General features: G+C 40.2%; 1 protein-coding gene across 1 annotated transcript in view; it reads right to left on the reverse strand.

Annotated features, from left to right (window-relative positions):
- Positions 1-24,654, reverse strand: part of EGFLAM (EGF like, fibronectin type III and laminin G domains) — a 191,857-nt gene that overhangs the window by 72,223 nt on the left and 94,980 nt on the right. The window contains exon 7 of the mRNA XM_006156308.2: positions 17,712-17,878. Coding sequence (XP_006156370.1) covers positions 17,712-17,878 — 167 coding nt within the window. The remainder of the gene's footprint in view (positions 1-17,711; positions 17,879-24,654) is intronic.

Below are 24,654 nucleotides of genomic sequence, written 5' to 3' on the forward strand. Positions count from 1 at the left end.
ATACAGATTGGGCTGGATCCATGGCCTTGTGGTTAAGGCAGCCAAATCCCACCTGGCTGACCATGTGGTTCGATTCCCAAACCCAGCAGTTTAGGAATCATGCCAAGTGTGTGTGTACACGCTCCCAAAATCCTGAAAAGAGGAAGAGATGGAGGAGAAGGGATTGTGGCATAACCATTTCCCACAGTGGATGCTTTTCCTTCTTCCTCTGTCTCTGTTTTTCTGTCTATCTTGTGAGCACATACACAGAATAAAACCAAACATAAAACTAAAACATAAAAATCTACTGTAAAAATATTCTCTAGGTGTGTCTCTTCATTTTAGTTGAAACACTAGTCCTTTCAAACTACTAAAAGGACTGGGTTCTATGGACCCCAGCTTAGATTTTTATGTTTTATGTTTTATTCTGTGTATGTGCTCACAAGAGAGACAGAGAAACAGAGAGGAGAGGAAGGAAAATCACCCACCATGGGGAATGGCTATTCCACAATACCTTATTACATATATATATATATACCCCTTCTATATATATGACACGATCCCTTATGTAATATATATATATATATACCCCTTCTATATATATGACACGATCCCTTATGTAATATATATATATATACCCCTCATGTGACTTTAGGACTCAATTGGTAATATATATATATATATACCCCTTCTATATATATGACACGATCCCTTATGTAATATATATATATATATATACCCCTTCTATATATATGACACGATCCCTTATGTAATATATATATATATGAAATACATGTGAATTTAGGACTCAAGATGATACAGATAAATTAGGAAGGCAAAAGAAATTCTACTACCTTCAGAGGGGGTGTCTGAACCAAAGAGAATTAAGATACTTCACAAACATCATGTTGAGGACCTGGTGGGAGCACAGTGGTAACACAACTGGACCACATGGTAAAGGTCGTGAGTTCAAAAAGAAAATAAAAGGTCCTGAGTTCATGTCTCCCTGAACACTCGGGGTGCACACACACACACGAGCCTGTGATCAAGGTCAATTGAGAGTAGGGGTACATAATGTTGTGGCTGCCGGACTCTCTCTCTCCTCTCTCTCTCTCATTGAAGAAATTAGTAAATAAACTTAAAAAAATCACATCAAACTGGTTAAAAACCAAGCCTTTATTATGCAATAACAGAATGTATATTAAGTGATGGTCTCTAAAATATGCATGAAGAAATTTGTTGACTAAGTCCTTAGAACATTTTAATCAACAATGTTTCTAATTTCCTAAGTGTGTTGCTTCTCTCAAGTTCAATCACTCCTGTAAAAATGCTATTACTCAACTACGATTCGAATTGACACTGTTAATTTTTAATGAGGATCAGCAGAATTCTAGCCATGAAAAAGATATTTTCTCACCTACTATAAACCTCTATGCAAGTTACTATTCGTTGTAATGTTCAATATTCTTCATACAATGATGCATTTGATCATTTCTCCCTGTAACTGTAACCAGAAAACATGAATTTCACTGAAAAGCTGGTTCTCATCCTTCAGTCCTATATTAAGAGTTTGGTGACACTTTGATTTCATTTTTGTCTTTGCTATTAAAGAACTCAGAGTCTAGTGACATCTGGTGCTTAAGTCACTGTCTCATCTCTAGTTTTGATACAATTATGTCTTCTACCTCTCTTTTGTTTCTGATTATCTGATACTTTTTGCCAATGAAGGTGTGTGTATGTATGTGTGTAAACTTTCTCGAGTCATTTTTGTATGTGGCTGAAATATCAACCACTCGAAATATCTCCAAATGCCTCGAATAAACTCACATTCCAAAAGACTGAGTCAGCGGACAGTAGCTTCACTATAGGCAGAGAAAGTGGAGATCCCATCAGTGTCTCGCAGTGAAGAAAACCACTCTCACTTGTTCATATTGTCTCACTAGCAGAGTCGGTCTCAGATCAGGGAAAGAAATCTGGTTTAGTCTTCACGCTGACCATAATCATGCCCATCATTAACTGAAAACCCCACAGACTGTCTGTGACAGGAGCACGCCAGCTTCTCTTTGGATTGTGTATTAATTTGTGCCCAAGAAATCTTTTCAAAAATAAATAGAAACAAGAGTAATCTGTTCTCATTTTTAAAATAGGTATTGACATATTGATTAAACCATGATGGGGATAGAGGAGGAACCAGGGATGCGGGTGAGGGTTTCCAAGCAGTGAAGCATCACAAAACCATTCTCCATCAGAGAGAAAATCATGAAATAGACTGAGAATTCCTTGTCTGAATGACAAATAGAATTATGTGATGGGCTGACCATGAGTTGCTTTATTATTTGTTTATAGTTTCTTTCTTTCATGAGAGAGAGAAACAAGTTACCTTCATCATGGTTATAAACTACAATCCCACCTCACCCATTTCATGGCCTTTCAGTAGCTGGGATTATGAGCATGCTTACCCACACCCAGCATGTACATGTTGACCTAGGAACCAAACCCCAGTCTTCTATATGGTTTCCAGCACTGCAGAGCCTTGATCTACTGGTGCACCACTGTGCCTGAACCTTCATAGGTTTGGTTTGGTTGTGCCAGAGGGTGCATATGCTCCCTGGAAAGAGACGAGAGAGAGAGAGAGAGAAGCAGCACCAGCAGTGGGAGATGGCCATGCTGCAATCTTCCCTTTCTCCTTTTGAGATTTTGGTCACACATGCACACACTCTTGGCATGTTTCTCAAGTTGCCAAGTCTAGACTCAAACCACTTGTCAGCCATATGGGATCCAGCTGCCTTAACCACCATGCCTTGGGTGCCCCCATAGGTTGTTTTCTAATGGAAGAGTTTCTGCAGTGACTTGAATCCTACACTTTGAAAACACAGCAACTACCTGGAAATTACTGAGCAAAGAAGGATGAAGAAGTGTATGGGCACAGAAAGACTTCTGGAGACAGTTGGCATAGTGGCTGTACCATCTGCTGGAGTAAACGGCTTATGCAGTAAAGCCGGGAACAATAAAGCAAGAGGGCTGGCTGGGCTGGATGGTGGGAAATTCTGGATATCAGGCTGAAGAGTGCAGCCTTTATCCCATGAGCTGAAAGGAATAGGACAGCAACACGCTAATGGAGGTGGTTTCACATTAGCCCACCAGTGGGGTGCAGAGTGGGTGTCTACTTCCTGCCTCTGTGCCTCTGTGCCTTTTTTTCCTTTTCTTTTTTTGGAGGTTTTTGCTATAGGGCACGTGCGCTCACCACAAAGACAGAGAGATACAGAGAGACAGAAAGTGAGAAATTACCCCCTCCGGGGTGGGGTGGCCATGCTGCAATCCCTTCTCCTCCATTCTCCTCTCAGGATCTTGGGCACACACACACAAGCGTGCCCAGTGTGAATTTAAGACACCGGGTCCAGGACTCAAACCGCGGTTGACTACGTGGGAGTCCAGCGACATTGCCATTATGCTAACTGCTGGTGCCCTCTATGCCTTTTGACCTTTGGACAAAGCCTGTGGACATTCTCTAAAACCTTCCTCAACACTCAGACCTTCTGCTAGTGTTCTCCTGTTCTTTATCCCTACCCCTTTGGAAAAAAATTCCACTTAGTTTTTCTCAGCCAACAGCCATCCCTAAAGTAACTTCACCATAAGCCCTTGGTCAACCCACTTCCCAGTTCCCTGACCCACAAATTCAACCACTCCCTTTTCTGTCTGCAGAGTGCTTTTGTTGTGCCAATTGTGGTATAAAGACAGGGAGCTCCCTGAATTGGGTCATTACCCCCGGAGGCCAAGCGTTTTGAAAAGGGTTTGGAAAAATAAATATTTATGGGGCCAGAAGATGGCATAATGGTTACATCACTAGACTCCCACATCGCCAACCATGGTTCCAGTCCCAGACCCAGTGGCTTAAAATTTACGCTGGGCACATGTGCATGTGTGCCCAAAATCCCGAGAAGCGAACGGAGGAGAAGGGATTGCAGTGTGGCTATCCTCCCTCGGGGGTCATTTCTTACTTTTTGTCTCTCTGTCTTTCCAGCAAGTATACACACTCTATACAAAAATCTCTCAAAAAGAAAAAGAATAATAATGATAAAAATAAATATTGACAAAATTAATGGTTGAGCCTTTGGTGACCTGCATGCCTAATTCACTCTTACGCTATGCTTTTCAGAGATAATACATAGTTTATATAAAACTATATTCAATTTCCTGAGATCTTTGATTCAGTATTGTTCAAACGATAGGTCTCCAACATGTCAGTGGATAATGAAAATAATTCAGGTCATGTCCACATTTTAAAAATTGGAACCAAATGGTCTAAAAATATAAAGCTCTGCATCTAGTGAGGGTGAGTATTGCTCATGTGCACATTTTCTTCCTAGCAGTTATCACTATAGGTATTGTGTTATATTTTATTATTTATTTACCGACTGAGACAGATTCTCGCAAGTGTATGTTTTACGAGGGCAGCAACACTGTCTACCTTGTTGACTGCTAAAACCCCAGCGTCTAAAAACTAGCTGGCACAAATAAGTACACATTAAATGCAAATGTTTAAAGAAATTGGTGAATGAGTGCTTAAGCAAGTGAAATGATCAGTGTAGACTCAGAAAAGAGATTCTTCACTTTCTTGAGAATCACTAAAACAGTTATCAGATGAATTTGACCAATGATGATGAACAGTGAAAACGAACAAAAAGGCTGGATTAAGTTTATTTGTAGCTTTTTCTCATCTCTCGCTCTTCTAATTCTCATTGTTTTGATTCTTTCTGAATTCTGCAGCCATTTATTTCTTTTAATTTTTTAAACATGTATTATTAGGATACTACATTAATTATAAGATATCATAAAGAAATGTCACTGAAGAAATGTCAGTTTTTGCCTGTGTACATTTTTTGTTGTTGTTGCCAAAACAGTCTAAAATTAGCTGCCCTCTCCCCTTTTGGTTGGAAACTGTTAACCATAGAAGGCCACCATCTGACGCCACAATGAAGCTTCTCTCTTCTGCCCTCCGCTCAATTAGTTCAGGTTGACTCCACACTAAGGGCTCTTCCAGCTCTGAAAGTTTGTGACCTATTGCCATCTGCTGGATGGTTTGTGAACTACCGCCATCTGGGGCTGGCTCCTGGTACTTCCTCCTGGGCATTTCCCAATGCTTGTGTCTCAGAATTGTTGGCTTCTGAAATATCCTTACTATTGAGCTCTGTGATGGGAGAAGCATTCCACTGGGCCAAAATAAATACACAGTTATCATTTTAAATATGGTAGACGCTAGGGTTAGAATTGGATGGCAGCACTAATCTATGTTCTACCAGTGACGATAAGAAGCTGAGACCACCAAAAATTCCAACAAGAAGCCCAAACTTAAAGACAGATCCTTACAGGTGAAATTTTTCTTTTTGAAAAAAGGGTTTTAATTTCAAAACATACATTGGAACATCATGCATTAGTAAGAGTTTGTCTAGTGCACACTGGCTGCTAACTAAACTAGGGAACTATCAGGCCAGAGACATGGGTGTTGAACGCCATCTATCCTGCTGATAGCTGTGCCTGTTAACCTACCCATCTAAAAGCACAGTGCTGGCCCACTCTGCTGCAAAAAGATAGCAGAGGGATAAATGTGAACTTGGACAGAACAAAAAACCAGCTTCGTATATACTCATGAAACCATTTCAACGACTATCAGTAAGGAATTAAATATACTGCCATCATTAAGATTAAGATGCAAGTCTACAATTATTTATATTAAAATACATGCTGTATTTTATCGTACAGAAAAAGTAGATGTACTATAATCTCATTGTTGAACTAAAAAAACCCGGAAGATATTATATATTAAAATGATACTAGTGGTTATGATGGGACCAGCAGATGGCATAATGGCTACGCCGTTGAACCCCTATGTAGTAGACTGCAGCTTGAGTCCTGGACTTGGTGGCTTAAACTCACACCAGGCGCGTGTACATGCATGCCCAAGATCCCAAGAGGAGAATGGAGAAGAAGAGATTGCAGCGTGGCCATCCACCCTGGGAGGTGATTTCTTGCTTTCTATCTCTGTCTCTCTCTGTCATTTTGGCAAGTGCACGCACCCTATAGCAAAAACCTCTAAAAAAGAAAACAAAAATAGTGGGTATGACTAGATGTTGAGAGTTGAGATAACTTTCATTTTGAGTTTTATAATAGTTTTTACATTGTCTGTAGCTTCTTTTCTAATAATAAATATTACGCAGCACACACACACAAACTTCTATTCAGAGATAACCAAAAAGCTCTTTCCGTTTGGAGATTACTTCAATGTTTTCCTTAGTTCCCCTGATTTTGCTCTTGCCCCTCCATGGTCAGTAAGAGTGGTTTTATTAAATCTGAATAAGGTCTTTTCACTCCTCTGTGTCCCCAGTCTTATCTCTCTGAGAAAAATCCATGCCCAAACGCTTCCAATGACCTCCAAAAGCCCTAATGAGCCTCCACCGACTGCACCCACCCTCTCTCTCTGATCGCATCATCTCCTGCCACTCTTGCCCCACCCAGAATTCCCTTTTCCAGCCACATGGGCCATCTTGCTCTTCCCTGAACACCCTTGTGGAACTGATCCTTTCGAAAACAGGAATCCCACATGTATAGAAACCTATAGTCTGAAAAGGTAGTGACCAAACTGGGTTCTTATCCAGGATCTGCTACTAAGTGACCTTGCAAAGGATGCTGAGTCATCCTGGGCCTCAGTTTCCTTATGTACAAAACAAGGAAGTAGGTCCTTTCTGAAATATATCAGTCCACAACTATTGGGCTGTGAGGTCTTATTTTTGCCTGCATTCAGGCAATATGCTAGATCCACTAATATGGAAGAAATGCCCATACCCTGAATCTATAGAGAGACAGAATTTTTTAAAAAATTAAAATTCATGTTTTTGGACTCTGCATCATGGGCACTGTTCTCTTATTCTATGAGATGATACTTCTTCTTGTGATGGGCCCCCTTCCCTCTGTTTCCACCCTCTGCCCTCCACTCTGCATTGTACTGTAGAAGGGTGACCTGCTTGGTTTCCCACTGTGTTCTGCCACTGGGAGACACCAGCAGGAGAGAGAATGAAGGAGGAAAAGGAGTCAGAGTTTTTATTCCCCCAACTTCAGCTAGCAGGTTGCTGTGAGACTTGCATCTGAATGTCACAGCTCTTGTCCAATGGCCATCTCTGCCAGTCCAGATGCTGGTAATTGCTCCCTTGGATTCCTTACACCTGGCCAAACTTCTGCAAATAATCTCTTCATTAAACTCACTTCAAATGACCCATTTGCCTCTATTTCTGACTAGGAGTCTGATGGCACCTAAGATCATCAGAAAAGTTGCCTTTTCTCCCACAGTGGCTTCTTGCACATATTTACACATATTTATTTCATATTTGCCTGCATCATCAGATCCACGAGACTCAGTCAGCACGCTCTCACAGTGGGCCTCCTATATGTCTGCCACCGTGTTAATCTGATTTCATAACCTCCTCTCTTTGTAGTGAACCACCGTTGTGGCCCTACTCTCTCATCAAAGAACCTCGGCGACTCAGATGCTAAGAAAGGATCTCAGGGAGCAGTGTGTAAAAGCAAGCAGTGTTCCAAACAAAAGAACAGAAATCCCAGGAGTATTAGTGGGAAGAGAACAAAATAGATAAATATGAAAATAGAAGGAAACAGAAAGGAGAAGAGTTACATTTGTGTGTATGTGACTATCATCTAATATATCGATGTTTAAAGACCCATTGACTCTGAGCCCCAGAGCCACTAAACACCAGCTGATTGCTTAAACAGATGCTGTGGTTGAAACGAGAGCACCGTGTTCCTTTTCATGGGAAAACTGTTTTTTGTTTTTTTTTGTTTGTTTGTTTTTTGTTTTATCATTTACTTTAGTCTTTCTTCTCTATCTAGCCAAAGGGGTAAGATAGTAGTGTGCTGATTATAAGTAAATGTATGGTAATGTCAGATGTACAAAGGCCCCAGAAGAGCAATTAATAGGTAGCAGGTATTTAAACAGCAAAGTGAATCATTCCCTTTAGAGCCAATAAAGTTGTGTAACTGAATGTTACTCAGATTTACATGCCTTGAAACATTAGCAAATCAATAGAGCGATTACTGTGGAGGGCACCCTGAATGTAAAATCACATTTGAAGTTATGTTTACGCACAAATGCATGCTTAAAATGCAGGTTTGTCTGGGCGATGAGTAAATAAATGATTCATTCCTTCTCCTGTTCCCATTTTGGTCTTATACTCGAAGGATATACAAATCTCTGAAGCTCACCAATTTATAGGCCTACCCCATGCTTCTGGAGTAATTAGAGCAAGACAACTTCTTCCCCAGTTTTCTTTTTCTCTTTCTCCATCGACTCCAGCATAAACTTATACCAATGCAATTGGGTTGCAGGCTCTCCTAATCACTTATTTAAGAAACATTCAGGCTGGTGCTTAAAGGAGCCAGCTTCTACATAGTTAATTACAGTTCAAATCCTGGCTCTGGCAGCTGAAGAACTTGCCTGCATGCCCCAAATTCCAACAGGATAGAGGAATGGAGGAGAAGGAATTGCAGTATGAACACACCCACTGAGAGTGTTTTTCCCTGTCTCTCTCTCTCTGTGTTTCCCTGTCTCTCTCTCTGGCAAGCACATGTGGCCCCCAGCAAATTATTTTAAAAAAAAAGAACTTTCATATGAGAATTAAATGGCAGAGCTCTCTATCGAAGGAAAACTGTCATTAGTATGCACTGATTTTTTCCAAGCTTGAGAAAATTGCTACAGAATAGGGGCTTCCCCAAATTTCCGAGAGAAGTTCTTAAAATTTGGGGAAAAAATCTCCACCAGTATAAAGGAGTCTTCAAACATGTCATGAAATATGTATATTATGAAAAATACTACCCATGGACTTCAAAAAATTTTTGCATCGTAATAAATTTGCACTTTAATTGCATTTTTCCAAAAACTTTTCAAAATCCCTGTGTGTAGTAAGTACAGAGGTCAGAAACTACTAAACCCAGTTCACTTCCTGTTTCTGTGCACAAGCCAACAATGGTTTTCACATTTTCATATGGTTGGGAAGAAATTTAAAAACTAATAATTTTTTCATGATGCATGAAAATGGTAAGAAACTCTAAGGTGTCCATAGGTAACATTTTATTGGAACACAATCGTGTATATTAACTTACTGTATATGGTTGCTTTTGTGCTACAACAGCAACAGTGGGCCTGAGAATCCCAATATATTTATTATCTTGCTCCTTATAAAAAAATTGTACTGCTCCCTGTCTAAGTAAATGGTTTACTTTTGGGAAGTTAAAAGCAAAGAAACAAAATCTAGGAGCACAATACTCTAACTCTGTGAGGCTTTATTTATTTATCTTCTTTCTTTCCTTTTTGCCTGAGTCTAAGATGTGCTTAAGTGGGAGACATATGAATATTTATTGTTAACAAAGTTCATGGTGCCTTGTCATTTTAACTCTCTGATGTGTGATCACTACAGTCTTAAAACTAACCAACCAACTGCAGGAGTTCAGGAAATGCCACCCCAAAATATGTCACCGTGAGAGACTGTTTACTTGGAGCTGAGGTCACTTGGAGAATAGCAAATGGAGGGATGACAGTGTCTAAGCTCCCCTTATCCGTTTAAAGAAAAGTCCTCCACAAGGAACACAATTGTCATGAGTCCCCTCCCTGGGAATCTCATCAGCCAGAGTAGATTATTTCAGATCACAGGACAGGAGCCTTAAGGCCACTATGTGCAGACAGACTTTGTCACAGAGTATCACCTATTCTCCAGGGGCTCCTTTATCTGTCTCCCCAATCATTTACTCTTCCCTAAGTTGCCTATCTCCTTCCCCTCTCTCTCAAGTGAAGAAGGTATATGAGCTTCTGGATCTCACTGGATTTAGAGATACTCAGTTTTCTTTCCATGTGATAGGCCTGTGCATGTTATAAATTTGTCTACCTTTGTTCCTGATAATCTGCCAGTTGTTCATTTATTTCACAGACTCAATTATTCCATTCTTTAGAAGTAGGTAAAACGTCTTCCCTCCTCTGCACAGGCCAAATCCATCCTAATTCAATTTGACCTAACTCATATGGCTTCTTTCATTCCTCCACTTCTCTGTCAGGACAGCTTGAGCTCTTAGGCTTCTGTTTCTGAAGTCAAGCATTCTACTGTCTTTAATTTCCAAGAACAGAGCTGAGGAGTGGAGTCATAAGAAAGGGCACAGACCTGCTGGTGGTGATCTGAGTCAGTCACTCCATCCTTCAGTAATTACACATTTTAGCATCTTCTCTGCCTTGAAGACTAGGCAGATATCACAACCTCTATTCCACATGTATTTTCTCAAAATAATTCTGAGACTTAGAAAATACCTATCTCAGAGATGAGGAAGGAGGTCCAGAGAAAACAATTTCACTGAGGAGGTCCCACAGCAAGGTTATAAGGGAGGGAACAGTTTCTCTGGTCTCAGGCCCAGACTTGCATGCCGGATTCTGCTTTATCTAAAAGTAAAGATGTTTGAGGGCAGTAAAGAGCTCAGGTCTCAGGCCCAGCAAGGACCTCTGCAGGTGCTCACTAAATGAGGCAGCAGACTGTATGGAAGCCACTGAAGGGTGGAGGTAAGTTAGGATTCTGAAACATTTTCTGATTGCTTTCTACCAACCCTAGAACATGCCATGACTTCTCTACTTGTTACCTCTGCTCACTGCTACAGCCAGTTCAGGGTCATTGTAAGTGGGGAGTAATAAAACCTGTTTTATTTATTTATTTTTATTCATAAGAGAGAGAGAAAGACGAACACCCTCAACAAGGTCTCCCACTGCGATCCTCCCCAAACCTTTCCTGCTGGCCAGGATCACAAGCATGCACACGCCCAGCATGTATAGGTCAACCTGGGAACCACACCCTGAACATTTCTATGGCTTCCGGCATTGCAAAGTGTGTGCTACCGCTGCACCACTGTGGCTAGGCCAGGAAATCTATTTTGTGGTTAAAAATGTGACATGTCCCCAGCAACCCAAACATGCTGAAGCTGATCTCAGGGGAAACAGTCAATTAAAAACAAAGGGTCAAATCTCAGAACAAAACTCGGCAAAAGCCAGATGCACACATGGACACTTGCGTGACAGAGAGTATAAACAGCCAACAACAGCTGTATACAGTAAAGCCCCAAGCAGGGAAGCACAGAGAGGAAAAGTGTGAGAAATTGAAGAGTGTAGGGGAACAGTATGGAATCAGATTTATTGTAGGTATTTGACTGATTTGACTGATTCCTCAGCTCAGAGGAAGAAAAAGTTTTTAAAACTGTAGAAGAAAACAGATTATGGTGATAAGGGTATGGCTAAATCAAAATCAAAAACGAAACAAAACAAAACACCTCTAACATCTCCCTATGCAATCCCTGAGGATCTGAGACCTTAATTAGACTTATTAGGACCACAGAAAAAGAGAGTATAGAAATATTAAAGCTTATTCTAGTGATCAAGAAAGAACACAGCTGTAAAATGAAGATTTGGTTTGAAAGAAGGTTAGAAATGTCTCTCCATCACACCCCACCATATTATCAGCAGATGGTGTGAGGTTTATCACCACAATGTTTCTCAAAGGCCTCTTTTCCATCTTTACTGACTTGACTTGAAATACAATGGAGTTGCTTCTTCCTTTCCTTCATTCTGTCCTCCTTCCTTCCCTTATTTTAAATGATTTTTTCCTTATTTATGTCACATTTTAATTGGGAGAGTATTTGCCTTGCCTGCGACCTTGCACTTTTGGCTTGCATGGGTTTCTAAGCCAACTTTCTTCTCCCATATTGTCTTTGAATTTCCCAGACAGCAGGAGTAGAGTTATCCAACTTCCCAAGTTCTTGGCTTGTTAAGTTGCTTTCCCTTATTTATGTACCCACCAAATATTTATTGAATGCTGACTTTTACAGAACGTTGGGAACATAACATTGAACAAGCCATTCCAGCTCCAGTATCGAGCTTACCCTAGCAGAGATGGAGAGCAAAAAGCATAAAATAGCTTCAGGCAGTGAAAGTGCTATGGAGAAAATTAAGTAGAGCAATGGGTTGAGATAATAGGAGCCTGTCCGAGGATGTGACAAGTGAGCTATGGTTTGCAGAAGAAAGGTCTGGAGCAGTCATAGTCATGAAAAGATCTGGGGGAAGAGAGTTCTAGGCTAAAGAAACAGCAAGTATCAAGGCCTGGAAGCAGGAAAAAGCAAAATGGCTTCTGTTAGAAGCAGAAGAACACAGTCGACTGGGGATTGCCCTGAGGTTACCAAGTCTACCTCTGTGAAGAATGTGTTGACTCTGTCTGTATCATGTTGATTGCCTGCATTATGAGAACAGGACACAAGACTTTAAGTGGTTTGGATGGTACGACCAAGTTCTAGTCGTCCCGAGGAAGGTTATATAGTCCTAGAGTGAATCACACACATTATTTTTATTATTATTATTATTTTTATTTATTTATTTATTTATTTTGAGAGGTTTTTGCTATAAGGCGCATGCACTCGCCAGACAGGCAGAGAGACAGAGAGATAGAAAGCAAGAAATCACCCCCCAGGGGGGATGGCCACGCCACAATCCTTCTCCTCTATTCTCCTCTTGAGATCTTGGGCACGCATGCACACGCACCCAGTGTGAGTTTAAGCCACGGGGTCTGGGACGTGAACCATGGTCGACTACATGGGAGTCCAGCAACATAGCCGTTATGCTAACTGCTATTTCCATACATGGGTTATTTTTATTTAAATTTCCTCTGTCTCTGGGAAAAAGAAAGAAGGCATGTGATTTCTTTAAATTCTTTCATTTCTATTATTCATCATTCAAGTCCTTTACTACTTGCCTCCATCCTTCTTGAGTAGGCTTATCTTGGATCTAAGTAAGTAAAGTGACCTATAGGTGTGGTGAACACATGTGCTACAAAGACCCCAGTTCTGCACACCACCTAGCTAATATATAAAGTCAAATGCAAATTATAATATTGCTTCTGTTTCTTACAGGAAAAACGTACAGCAGGATATGGGTAAGGAGTAAGAGGTTATGATTTTGGTCTTTGGATTTCCTCATAGAAACAAGATAGGTGCTTAGTTGTGTAGAAAGTTGCCCATAACAGGACAGAAGTAAATACAGGGTAGATTGCTGTTATTTAGAGTTACCAAACCAATCCTATTTTTCATTAGAGGACCTGTACATTAAAGTCTGAACTTTCGTCTTCCTGTTCAGATTTTAACTTTGTATACTTGAGATAAGATGTGAACATCACACATAGCTTTCAACACCCCAGAGAACTCACAAAACCATCCTTCTTCCTCACTCAGACTGAGCTCCTGTCAGGCTGAGCTCCTGTTGAAAACCCTGGACACTGGCATTCACCAGCTACCTGCTCAAGAGCAACTAAGTTCTGTTTTTTTTTTTTTTTTTTGAGAGGTTTTTACTATAGGGGGCGTGCGCTCGCCAGACAGACAAAGAGAAACAGAGACACGCCACAATCCCTTCTCCTCCATTCTCCTCTCGGGATCTTGGGCACGCACGCACATGCGCCCAGCATGAGTTTTAAGCCACCAGGTACGGGATGCGGACCCTGGTCGACTACATGGGAGTCCAGTGACATAGCCATTACTCTAACTGCTGGTTCCCTAGAGCAACTAAGTTCTAATTGCTCCAGTAAGCAGTAAATTGCTAGTAGGGTCAGTATTAAAAAGCCCAGGCGAAGTAAATGCTTTCCTAGTAAGTAAGGCTGAAGTGTTTTCTTCCCATACACAAGAGGGTAGGTTTAGTCCTAAAATAAACAGGTCACAAAGGAATCCAAGGAATGGCATATGTCCTGGTGGGATCTAAGAGTTCCTGTTGGGCACTCTGTGGTTGGAGGGTCTCCTCAAACATTCTACTGTTCTGAAGTTGATATACAGTAAGCAAAGTGGGTAGGGAAGAGTAGGGAGAATGAGAATAGGGAAAGTCCACCATGTAGAAATATTGGTCACAAATTCATCTCGAGTGGTTTACAATATTTAACTGACTTGACTTGGTTCCAACCAATCAAAAAGGTTGTCTGTTATAAATTTTCAGGGCTATGTTGATGTCTATGGGTTGACTTATAGCTTATATCCACAGCTTACATTTCTGCATGCACATTGTAGCTTATAAGATTTAAAAGCAAAAACAAAGCAAAGCAATGTTTAATGGTTTTACTCTGTGCTTTCAGAACCTCCTTAATCCATATTTACATGGCCTCCTCCCTGTCCTTTCTTTAATGGCTGACCTTAAGCATACTCATGCTATTTTGGACCAGAAGAATCATCTTAATTTGAATCTCATTCAGGGAAATAGCTTTGTGGTAAGCCAAATCCAAGTTCAAATCCTGCCTCTACAACTATCAATCTTGGCAAAATACATAACTCTTCAAAGACTCATTTCTTTTAATGAGTAAAACAGAGTTACTACTCCTGCAGCACAGAGGTTTTTTGAGGATTAGATGGATTTCCTTGTTAAAGTGGTTAAAACAATGCTTAGCTCACAGTAGGCTTTCCTAATTTCTGGAACAGAATTTCTAATAATATAGATAATGCTATTTGGAAATTGAGTCATTTTATGTGTGGAGGAAAAGTACGTTTTGGAATGCAAAAGTTGTTTGAATCAAAACGGAGTCATTTGTGTCAATTTGTGCCAATTCTTGTCTAAATCAAGTTAGGGAAAGCCACAGAGGAGGTGTTTTCTCATGCTCACATACCCCGTAGCAAGACCTGTCATTTAAAGAGCTCTTCCAGAACCATAACCTTACACAAAGACCACTGCAACCTGACACAAGGACAACTTCAGCAAGGACATCTGTCCAGAGACTGCCTGTCCGACCTTGGGCTTAGTTGTTGATCCTGGCAGCCAAAGGCAACTGGCCCAAGAGAACTGATATAATCTCCTCCCGCTCCCCACCCACTTGTGATTTTTGCTTTTAAAACCTGCTAGAGGACTGTAAGATCTCTGTGCTCATGCGTGGGGCAACCTGCAAAGTGTTAATCTGGGTTGTATGCCGGGTGCGGTCCGTATACTTATGCCCAAATCAACTTTTGCTTTATGTGCTTTGCGTTAGTTTATCTTTTTAGATTGACAGGAAGCAAAATAATCATCTACACTCATAACAAAATAGGAACTATAAATGCGTGCCCAACAAAGCATTCTCTAAAACATTAGAAATAACCAAATGGAAATCCACAGTTGAAATACTAATCATAGCACATTCTTATGTATTCTTAAGGTAGATCATGTCATAAATCCTGTTTCTGTTTTTCTGATTTGAGTAACCATAAAAGCAACAAAACTATATTGACTTAAGAATATTTCATACCTGAGTTTTCACCAAATTGTCAATACCATGCTTTTGTCCACCTCTCCTGCACACCATTATTTTGAAATTATGAAGTGTTACTTCACAGAAGACAATAATTACCATGAACTGCTACACATTTGTGAAATACTTTCACATCCCTTATCTCATTTAATCCCCAAACAGAAATTCAGCAATAAGAAAATAATGATTGGAAACTCCAAGACCAAGCCAGTATTTCCATTAAGAAAGAGAGACAAAGTTAAAAAAGGCGATAGATGTCCCAACCTATACACTTTTAAGGTCAGCATAAGCTGTGACATTTCATCTTTTTTTACCTTTCTGACTCCATGGAGAAGGGATGGGCAGGAAGAGCTACATGGAGGGCCTCACGAAGTGGGAGCAGTGGAGTTCAATGTGAGGGGAGAGTGAGGTGGGTTCACGACACAGAAGACCTGCTCAGTTTGTAATACAAAAAGACAAAGTATTTCAGAGTAGAGTCAGGCCCTAGCTCCTGCTCATCCAATTTTGGCCAGAGATCCCAAAGTTCAACCAAATGTTGTAGAATAGATGCCATCCAGGAAAAATCAAAAGAGGCCTACCTTTAGAATAGAACAGTCAACATTTCTTCTAGAGAGAAACTCATCCTCTGGCATATGCCTGGGAATTTTAGTTTCTAAATTTTTCTTGTTTTAATTATGATTTCTGGTTTACATATAATTGCTGTATATCTTTGTGGGCCATATTATGATTTTTGTTTGCTTTGTTTGTTTGTTTTGTTTTGTTTTGAGAGACTTTTATTATAGGGCACATGCACTCACCAGGTAGACAGAGAGAGACAGAGAGACAGAAAGCAAGAAATCACCCCCAGAGGGGATGGCCATGCTGTAATCCCTTCTTTTCCAGTCTCCTCTTGGGATTTTGGGCATGCACACACACATGCCCGGTGTGAGTTTCAAGCCAGCAGGTCCGAGACTCGAACTGCTGTGGACTATGTGTGAGTCCAGTGATATAACCATTACGCCACCTGCTGGTCCCCACAGTATGTTTTGTTTCGTTTTAAGGCATGGATACAGTTTATAATAATCAAATCAAATATACACATATATTCATCCTCTTCAATATTGAATTGTATATTATATTGTGCACATTTGTTAACAGTGGCATTAATTCAATTATTTTTTATTTGTATTAAATTCTCCATATTTTTATTCTGCTGTAACACCCCATCCTATAGCTTCTAAAGTCTAAAGAAAATGAAATAATTGCTGAGCAATTGTAGCTATAGGATGTGTGTGTGTGTGTGTGTGTGTGTGTGTGTGTGTGTGTGTCTATTTTGGAGTTATGGCCTCACCATACATCCCAGCAATTTAATTGTTAGGGAAGGAGACCTCACATTTAAGGTATAGGCAAGATTATTTTCAAAAGAGCCAGAGTTCCAAAGACTTAGGGAACCCAGCATGACTGTGTGAGTGTTTTGTGAGGAAAGGGAAGATGTTGATTCAGATTCACTAACCAATAAAAAATAAGGCTTTGTGTTGGCCAAGGGAAAGCCAACTACCAGGGCTAGGCTTCTTTTCTGAGACCTCCTTTCCTGAATAAAGAGGACGAGAGAAGCAGAAAGACTCTCCTGGAGGAATTTATTGGCAAAACTGTAACGATTAGAGTCTTCAAACACAAAAGATGGCTGAGATCTCCCATGACACAAGCTTCAAGGTTTAGACACTGTGCTCCCACTTCCAAAATAAAAAAATTTATAAGCCAAGTTGGGCTTGGCCAAGTGATACAAACCCTTGCTAATTGAGCTATGGTTCTTTGCATCATGTGGGAGCTTCTCAAACTCCTGACCAGGAACAGAGTCTGACTTTGAACACGGTCCCTAGGCCATGTGATAAACATAAGCCCAAGCTTTCCCCAACCCCCAGAGATGCACTGTGAAAACTTGTGCCATTGATTAGATCCCAGCTCATGTCTTCACTCCAAGGACTTCTTTGGTATTTTCTGATCCTCATTCAAAGAAGTTGATGTTACTTGAATGTTCTTCATTTGCAGGTGAATCCTAACCCTGATGAGTGTAAGGTGGGGGGTTACTTTTTTCTCCTATAGTTCTAAGATGAACTCATTTTCTCAAAAGATGAAAAGGAGAAAAAAGGCTGCACTGTGATCATGAAAGAAAAGTGACCTCAAACTCTCCAAGGAGGATGCAAAAATAAACATTCTGCTGACCTCCTGTGTATAGAAACAGACTGTGTCCCTCCCTGCTTAGAGACTCTAATTTCCAAAGGGCCAAGGAGAATTGCCAGAGGAAAGCCTGAGAACAGCCCCATTCCAGATGGCAGTGTGCCAAGAAACCCCATATAGGGCTCTGGAGGCCACCTGAGCAAAGCGGTTATGGGTGTCCTGCAGGGGAGTCATGGTACTCACAGAGGGTTCGGATGGTGTCACTGGGCTCACTGAGGGGGCTGGGACCATAGAGATTCATGGCTCTCACAGCAAACTGGTAATTGGTATCTGGATCAAGGCCCTTGATAACCATGGAATCCATCTGGATCTGCTCTTGGATTAAGGTCCAGCTCTTGTCGAAATCTGGTCTTTGTTGATAAAACAAAAAAAACAAACAAAAACAGAAAACAAAACAAAAGAAGAAGAAAAAGCAGAAGGTTAGAAATTCCAGAAGGAAAGGGAAGCTAGCTGGCTGCATAAACTAACAGCATTTGAACTCTGGAAGCAATATTCATAAAAATGAGTTAACATTTCCTATCTGAAAGCAATCCTGATTTTAAATCAGAGGTCATCATTTGTAAGGCCCTGCCAATACAAGCAAGTAGATCATTTTTATGGCTGGTTTTAAGTACTGTTTAAAGGCCACCCTTCTTACACAGCCTTGATGACGATGAAAAGATTCTCACATAGGAGTTTGCTTTCAAGGTCTCTGCCTTCCAGATGTTTCATAAACAAGCCTCCCTTTGGCAGTCCCCTTCCCAAAGGTCAAGAGAGCACAGATTCCATCTATTCACAATCTGCTCACAAAATAAACAAATATAAATGTTATAGGATAACTAATTGCAGGAGTCACCATGTGGAAACCCAAGAAGAATCTGCTCAGGGACAATCTTACTCTTAGCTGATTGCCCAACTGTGACATCTTGCTGGATTTTCATGTGTTCTCTGAGGACCCGAAGGAGAAAGCAAACCTTTGCTTAGCGTTCTCATCTGGGAGGCAGTATACAGAGGGCAACAGTACAATTTCTGGAGTTCGGTGAAGCAGAGTTTAAAACGGGGCTTTCCTACTTACCAGCTGCTACTTAACTTCTTTAAGCCTCAGTTTTTCCATCTATACAATGGGACCAATGGAAGTACCAACTTGAGAGCACTATTCTAAGATTTACAAGACATATATCCTCAGAAGAGTGGCTGCATCACAATGTAAACAGCCAGTATGTGCTGGCCATTATTAAAGGGGCTCTCTCCCAGGACTGTCTACTTCCTCTCTGCCTATATGGTCCAGTGGAGTACCATTAGCCCACATGGCTAGTCAGCACTTGAAATGTGGCTAGTTTGAACTAAGATGTGCTGTAAGTGTAAAATGTACACTGGATTTTAATGAAAAGGTATAAAATGAGTGGATGGGCCCATGGCCTGGTGTTTAAGGGAACCAGATCTACATGGCCAACCTCACAGTACAAGTCTCAGACCTGGCAGTTTAGAAAATCATGCCAGGTGTATGTGCATGCAACATCCAAATCCTGATAAGATAGAGGAGAAAAGATTGCAGCAGGAACATGTCCCCTTCAAGGGTGCTTTCTCCCTCTCCTCTCTCTCTGGCAAGCACATGTACCCTTGGAAAAATATTAAAATTATTTTTTTCAATAGAAGAATAAAGCACTTAAAATGCCTCATTAATAAGCTTTTAGTTTGTTGTTGTTCTTGTTGCCAGAGGGTATGTGTGCCCACCAGAGAGAAAGAGGGAGAGAGAGATAACCTTCAAATGGGGTGTGGTCACACCGCAAACCTTTTGTTCCATTCCTCTTTCCTTATCAGGATTTTGGGCATATATATACATGCACCTGTCATTTTTTTTCAAGCTGCCAGGGACAGGATTTGAACCATGGTCAATGTATGGGACCCAGCTCTCTTAACTAGTGTACTATTGGGCCAGTGTTCATTAATAATGTTTATATTGGTTACATATTAAAATGATAATATTTTATACACAAATTAAAATATATTACTGAGATTAATTTTACTTCTTATTGTCATTTTAATGCCCCTATTGGAAAACATAAACTTCCATACAGGTTGCATTGTATTTCTATTGCATAGCCTTGCTCTATGTGAATATCTAAGTTGGAGCAGAGAAAGAGTATTCCAGGTAACAAGAACTGCAAGATAGAGGTCAGCAGGTGGCGTGGTGGTTAAGGCATTGGATTCCTATATGGCTGATCATAATTTGAGTCAGACTCAGCAGTTTGAAAATTACTCTGGGGATGAATGCGTGCAGGCCCAGAATCCTGAGAGGAGAATGGAGGAGAAGGGATTGTGGTGTAGCTATTCTCCTTTCCCTCTCTGTGTCTCTCTCTGGCAAGCACATGCACCCTATTAAAAAAAAATAGAAAAAAATATATTAAAAACTGCAGGATGAAAGTTGCAAATGGAGGCCAGTGAATGGTGCTGCAATAATACAACTGGACCCACATGGAAAGGTCTTGGGTTCATATCTCATGTATCTTAACCTAATTATATCTTACAAATATCCTACTCATTACGTACTCGCCCCTGCTTTTCACAGAGGTGGAAATAAAGTCACTGAATACTTAGCTTGCAAAGGTCATATAACTGATAAATGGTGAGACCAACTTGGGAGGATGGTATGAAGTTAGATTAAGAAGATCCTTGATATTGGATGAAAAATTGGGGTGATAGTGGAGCCTATTCTTCATTCTTTAGCTTGTAACCTGGTTACCTCCCAGCCATTCTATTATGAAACTTCTGGTCACTAATCTTTAAAGAAAGGTAGAGGGCAAAAGAAGGTGATGTTCATTCTTTTTTTTTTTTTTTTTTTTTTTTTTTCGAAAGGGGTTTTTTTTATGGGGATTTTCCGAAGAGGTTTTTGCTATAGGGCACGTGCGCTCGCCAGACAGACAGAAAGACAGAGAAATAGAAAGCGAGAAATCACCCCCCAGGGGGGATGGCCACGCCACAATCCCTTCTCCTCCATTCTCCTCTCAGGATCTTGGGCACGCACGCACACGCACCTGGTGTGAGTTTTAAGTCACCGGGTCTGGGACGCAAACTGCAGTCGACTACATGGGAGTCCAGCGACATAGCCATTACGCTAACTGCTGGTCCCTTGATTGTTCATTCTTTATGAACAATTTATTGGGCAAAGGAATAGAATCATTTTGCTAAAAGGAGAAGCCTAGATGAACTACATTTCCCCCCTGATTTTTAGGTTTGTTTCTTTCAAAGAATAAATTTATTTCTTTCAAGGGAGAAAGAGGTACCCTTGATGGGTATGTCATGCTTCTCTTCACAGTCTTCCAGCCAACCAGGATCATGGGCACATGCAGGCACACCCAGAGATCTGAACCTGGGCCTACCATGTGGCTCCCATATCACAAAGTAGCACCCTACCATCTCTACCATAGCTGAGCCAACCATAATTACAATATGTGCTCACCTAGTTTTTCAATAGTGAGTATTTGAAAGCCAAATGGAGTACTTAAGTACAATAAAAAAGAGGCCTCCACAGATTCGCTGTACTAAGGAATAGTTTGTGGGGCCCATATCGCCTAAGAATTTGCATGTTTGAAAAGGCAAAGTTCACAGGGCATACCGCTAGAGGAAGTAGGTCCCATTTCTCCTTCCTGATATTCTTTCTCTAAAGATGACCTTCTCATGTAAACTAACTGTATCCTCAAAGAGAAAACCACAGTGAGAGGAAGGAAACACATTTACAAACTCAAATTAGAACAAAATCACTTCACAGAGAAAGCCACAGGGGATACCAAAAGTAAAGTCAGAAAAAATGTGATCTTTAGATAAAACCCTCCTGTTATCCTTTGCGAAGCTTCCCTTGTGATATTTATAGAGGAAACAATCCATATCTGGTCTCAAAGTGTGCTGTTGTTTACATGGGACTACTTGCAAGTATCTACAACAATCTTCATGTGACAATTACAGTAAAGAAAAAGGGAGATTATTTTGTATTTGTTGTTCATTTAATACAGAAGAGAAAAGCTTTATTTTCAGGGCATAAGAGATGGAAATAATTAACATGTGATTTCATTACATAGAATGAGAGAAGAAATCTCATGCAGATGGAATACCAGTTCAAAACCTTTAACATTTTGCCTCAGATTTTGTCATGGATTTTTTCACTGGAAAGTATTTAGACTCTCTTGAGACACTAAAGTACAAAGGTGAGGTAGAGTGAGAGATAACCAGACAAAAGTATTGTCTTACATCCTCCTCACAGTAGCTTTATCTCTTTAGACTAAAGAAAACCATTTTATCCTAACTATAAGGAAGTTGGTCAAGTCGTCATAGCAACACTATCTTGGTAATTCCTCCAACAATGAAAGGTCTAAAAGGGGAGAAGCTTCAGAGAACTAGCTGCCATGTCAAGGACAGACGGTCAGTCACCAGAATGCTTTGCACCTTTCCAGATAGGGGGATATGACCTGGTCAGGTGACCTACACTGCAGATCAGGGTACCTATGGAGGGGTTTGGGCAGGGCATCCTGGTGGGGCAGATGTAATGCAGTAAGCAGTGACTCATCAAAACCCAATTAGTGGATTTAAGTAATCAGAACTCGTTCACTAATTCATTTTTGTGGGAAGCATTTACATTGACAGGGTTAGTATCCAGCCTGCTGATCAGGGCTGCATGGAATCATAGAGACCATTTAGACCAAGTGGTAAGGAGAAGAAAAATTGTATAGGACAAAAAGATCTTTAAGATAACACAGTTCAACTAGATTGGTCTGAGAAGTAGTTCATGTTGGGTAAATTCTCTACAAGCCAAATTATATATGGTGATTGAATGTTTAATAAAAACAATGAGAATAAATAATAATAATCTGAAAAAATGATGAAAAGCTATTTAATGATGATGATATAGATAGTAATGTCTTTGTCTTGACTGATATGCATTTAGTATCCAGCCTGCTGATCAGGGCTGCATGGAATCATAGAGACCATTTAGACCAAGTGGTAAGGAGAAGAAAAATTGTATAGGACAAAAAGATCTTTAAGATAACACAGTTCAACTAGATTGGTCTGAGAAGTAGTTCATGTTGGGTAAATTCTCTACAAGCCAAATTATATATGGTGATTGAATGTTTAATAAAAACAATGAGAATAAATAATAATAATCTGAAAAAATGATGAAAAGCTATTTAATGATGATGATATAGATAGTAATGTCTTTGTCTTGACTGATATGCATGGTAATTATGCTGGAAAAAGAAATGTAATACTGTAAATATACATGCAATTAAATGTAATATAAAAATTATAATAATAAATAAAATTTTTAAAAAGATAACACAGAAGGCTCACCTTTACTTTCTTACCTATAATTAAAGAACTTCTATGGAAAAGAAGTTAAAAACATAAACTCAAAGAGGATCTCACAAAAAGAAATACTCATAATCAGCTGTATTGAAAATAACCAGTATTTTAGGCATATCAAATAGTTGCCTGAGATATGACCTCCCAACATAAGGGGAATGACAGAATAGAATTCAAAATGATCTCACAAGGGCAAAACCAACCCAAACGAAACTTAATACACGTGTGTAAAATTTTATGCTAGGTTTCTTAAAAAGTCAGTTGCATAGCTATAAGGGAAAGGAAGGCTGGTGTGGCAAAAATCTGTGCTCAATGAGTGAAGGACAGAAACCAAGACTTGGGAAATTAGTCACAATCTCAACATGAATTCCCTGGACCTACTGCTATTGAAAAGGCCCAGTGCTGGTATCCTGGGGAAAAGTGGTTTTCTATGTTGATCACTTCGTGAAAATGCTCTAGACCCATCTCTGCTTGAAGCAGAATGCAGAGGGCTGGAACTGCTTGGTGTGGGTGAAGGTACAGTAGGCATAGGGCAGTGTCTTTAAATAAGAGGCAGATGACATATCAAATGGAGATGATGTAAATGTCATTTTTGTTTTTTGTATCAGACTAGCAGGCCCAGTGTTGCCTTCTGGAGGGGCTGATGGCAGTGTACTGTAAGGAAGACCTTTTGATGGCAATTTAGAATGGTTGACAATGAAGCTAACTATCTTGGTGAGATGAGCTCTCTGTCAATGGCTGAATTGAAGGTTGGGTGGTCCTCACTCAGTGATTTTGGTGTAAGAAGCGACATCCTGAACAGGATAGGAGGTAGGACCTAGTGCAGCATCTCCAGTCTTAACCCACAGAAAGAAATACACTTTTGCACAGTAACCCAATATACCTATACATACAGATACATACATTATATATACGATTTATATATAAGTAAAACACACCTGGAAGAAAGGTTTTAAGAAAAAAGATTTATCCTTACTATATTTTTCACATTGATGTTTTCTTTAATTCCTTTGTCTCTTCTTCCTCTTTTTTTAAATTGCTATAGGGTATGTGCACTCACCAGGAGAGAGAAACAGAGACAGAGAGAGAAAGAATGCACTCCCCAACAGGGTATGGTCATGCTGCACTCTATTTTCCTCCATGCCCCCATCCTGTTGGGATTTTAGGCAAACACACACACATGCCTGGCATGTATTATTTAAAGCTGCCAGAGATGGGATTCTAATAGTGGTCAGCCATGTGGGATCCCAGCTCCTTAACTATTAGGCTCTGGGGCTAGCGCTCTTCTCTTTTTTCAAATGCTGATTAAACTCACTAATGTGCTGTGGTCCCTGATTTGAAACACACTGGACTAGATGTTTTGCTCTTAATATTTCTGGGATGGCATTGCCAACTCTAAAATTCTAAGAATAAAGAAGGTAGGTTTCGTCAGCCATTGAGAGGAATCAATTACTCGTTCTTGAATCAAGTGTCCAGAAAGTGGTAGATAAAGCCTTAAACTTTACATATATAAACTTTATATATACTCTAGATACATCATGAGTCAGAGCTATGTTTTTCCATGTTTTAAAATAATTCACAGTAAGATACACATTGGAAAACACTATACATGCAGACTCATACGTAACTAAAACACAAGGTTCACAAAATAATTCTTAGTTTTACTATGTGTGATTCTACTTTTTGTTTGTTTGTTTTATTGCCAGAGGGCACATATGCTTGACAAGAGAGACAGAGAGAGAGAGAGAGAAGAAAAAGAAGAAGAAGAGGCACCTCCCAATAATGTATGGTC

The sequence above is a fragment of the Tupaia chinensis genome, unplaced genomic scaffold, assembly GCF_000334495.1.
Source record: "Tupaia chinensis unplaced genomic scaffold, TupChi_1.0 Scaffold000489_1, whole genome shotgun sequence".
Classification (NCBI taxonomy): domain Eukaryota; kingdom Metazoa; phylum Chordata; class Mammalia; order Scandentia; family Tupaiidae; genus Tupaia; species Tupaia belangeri.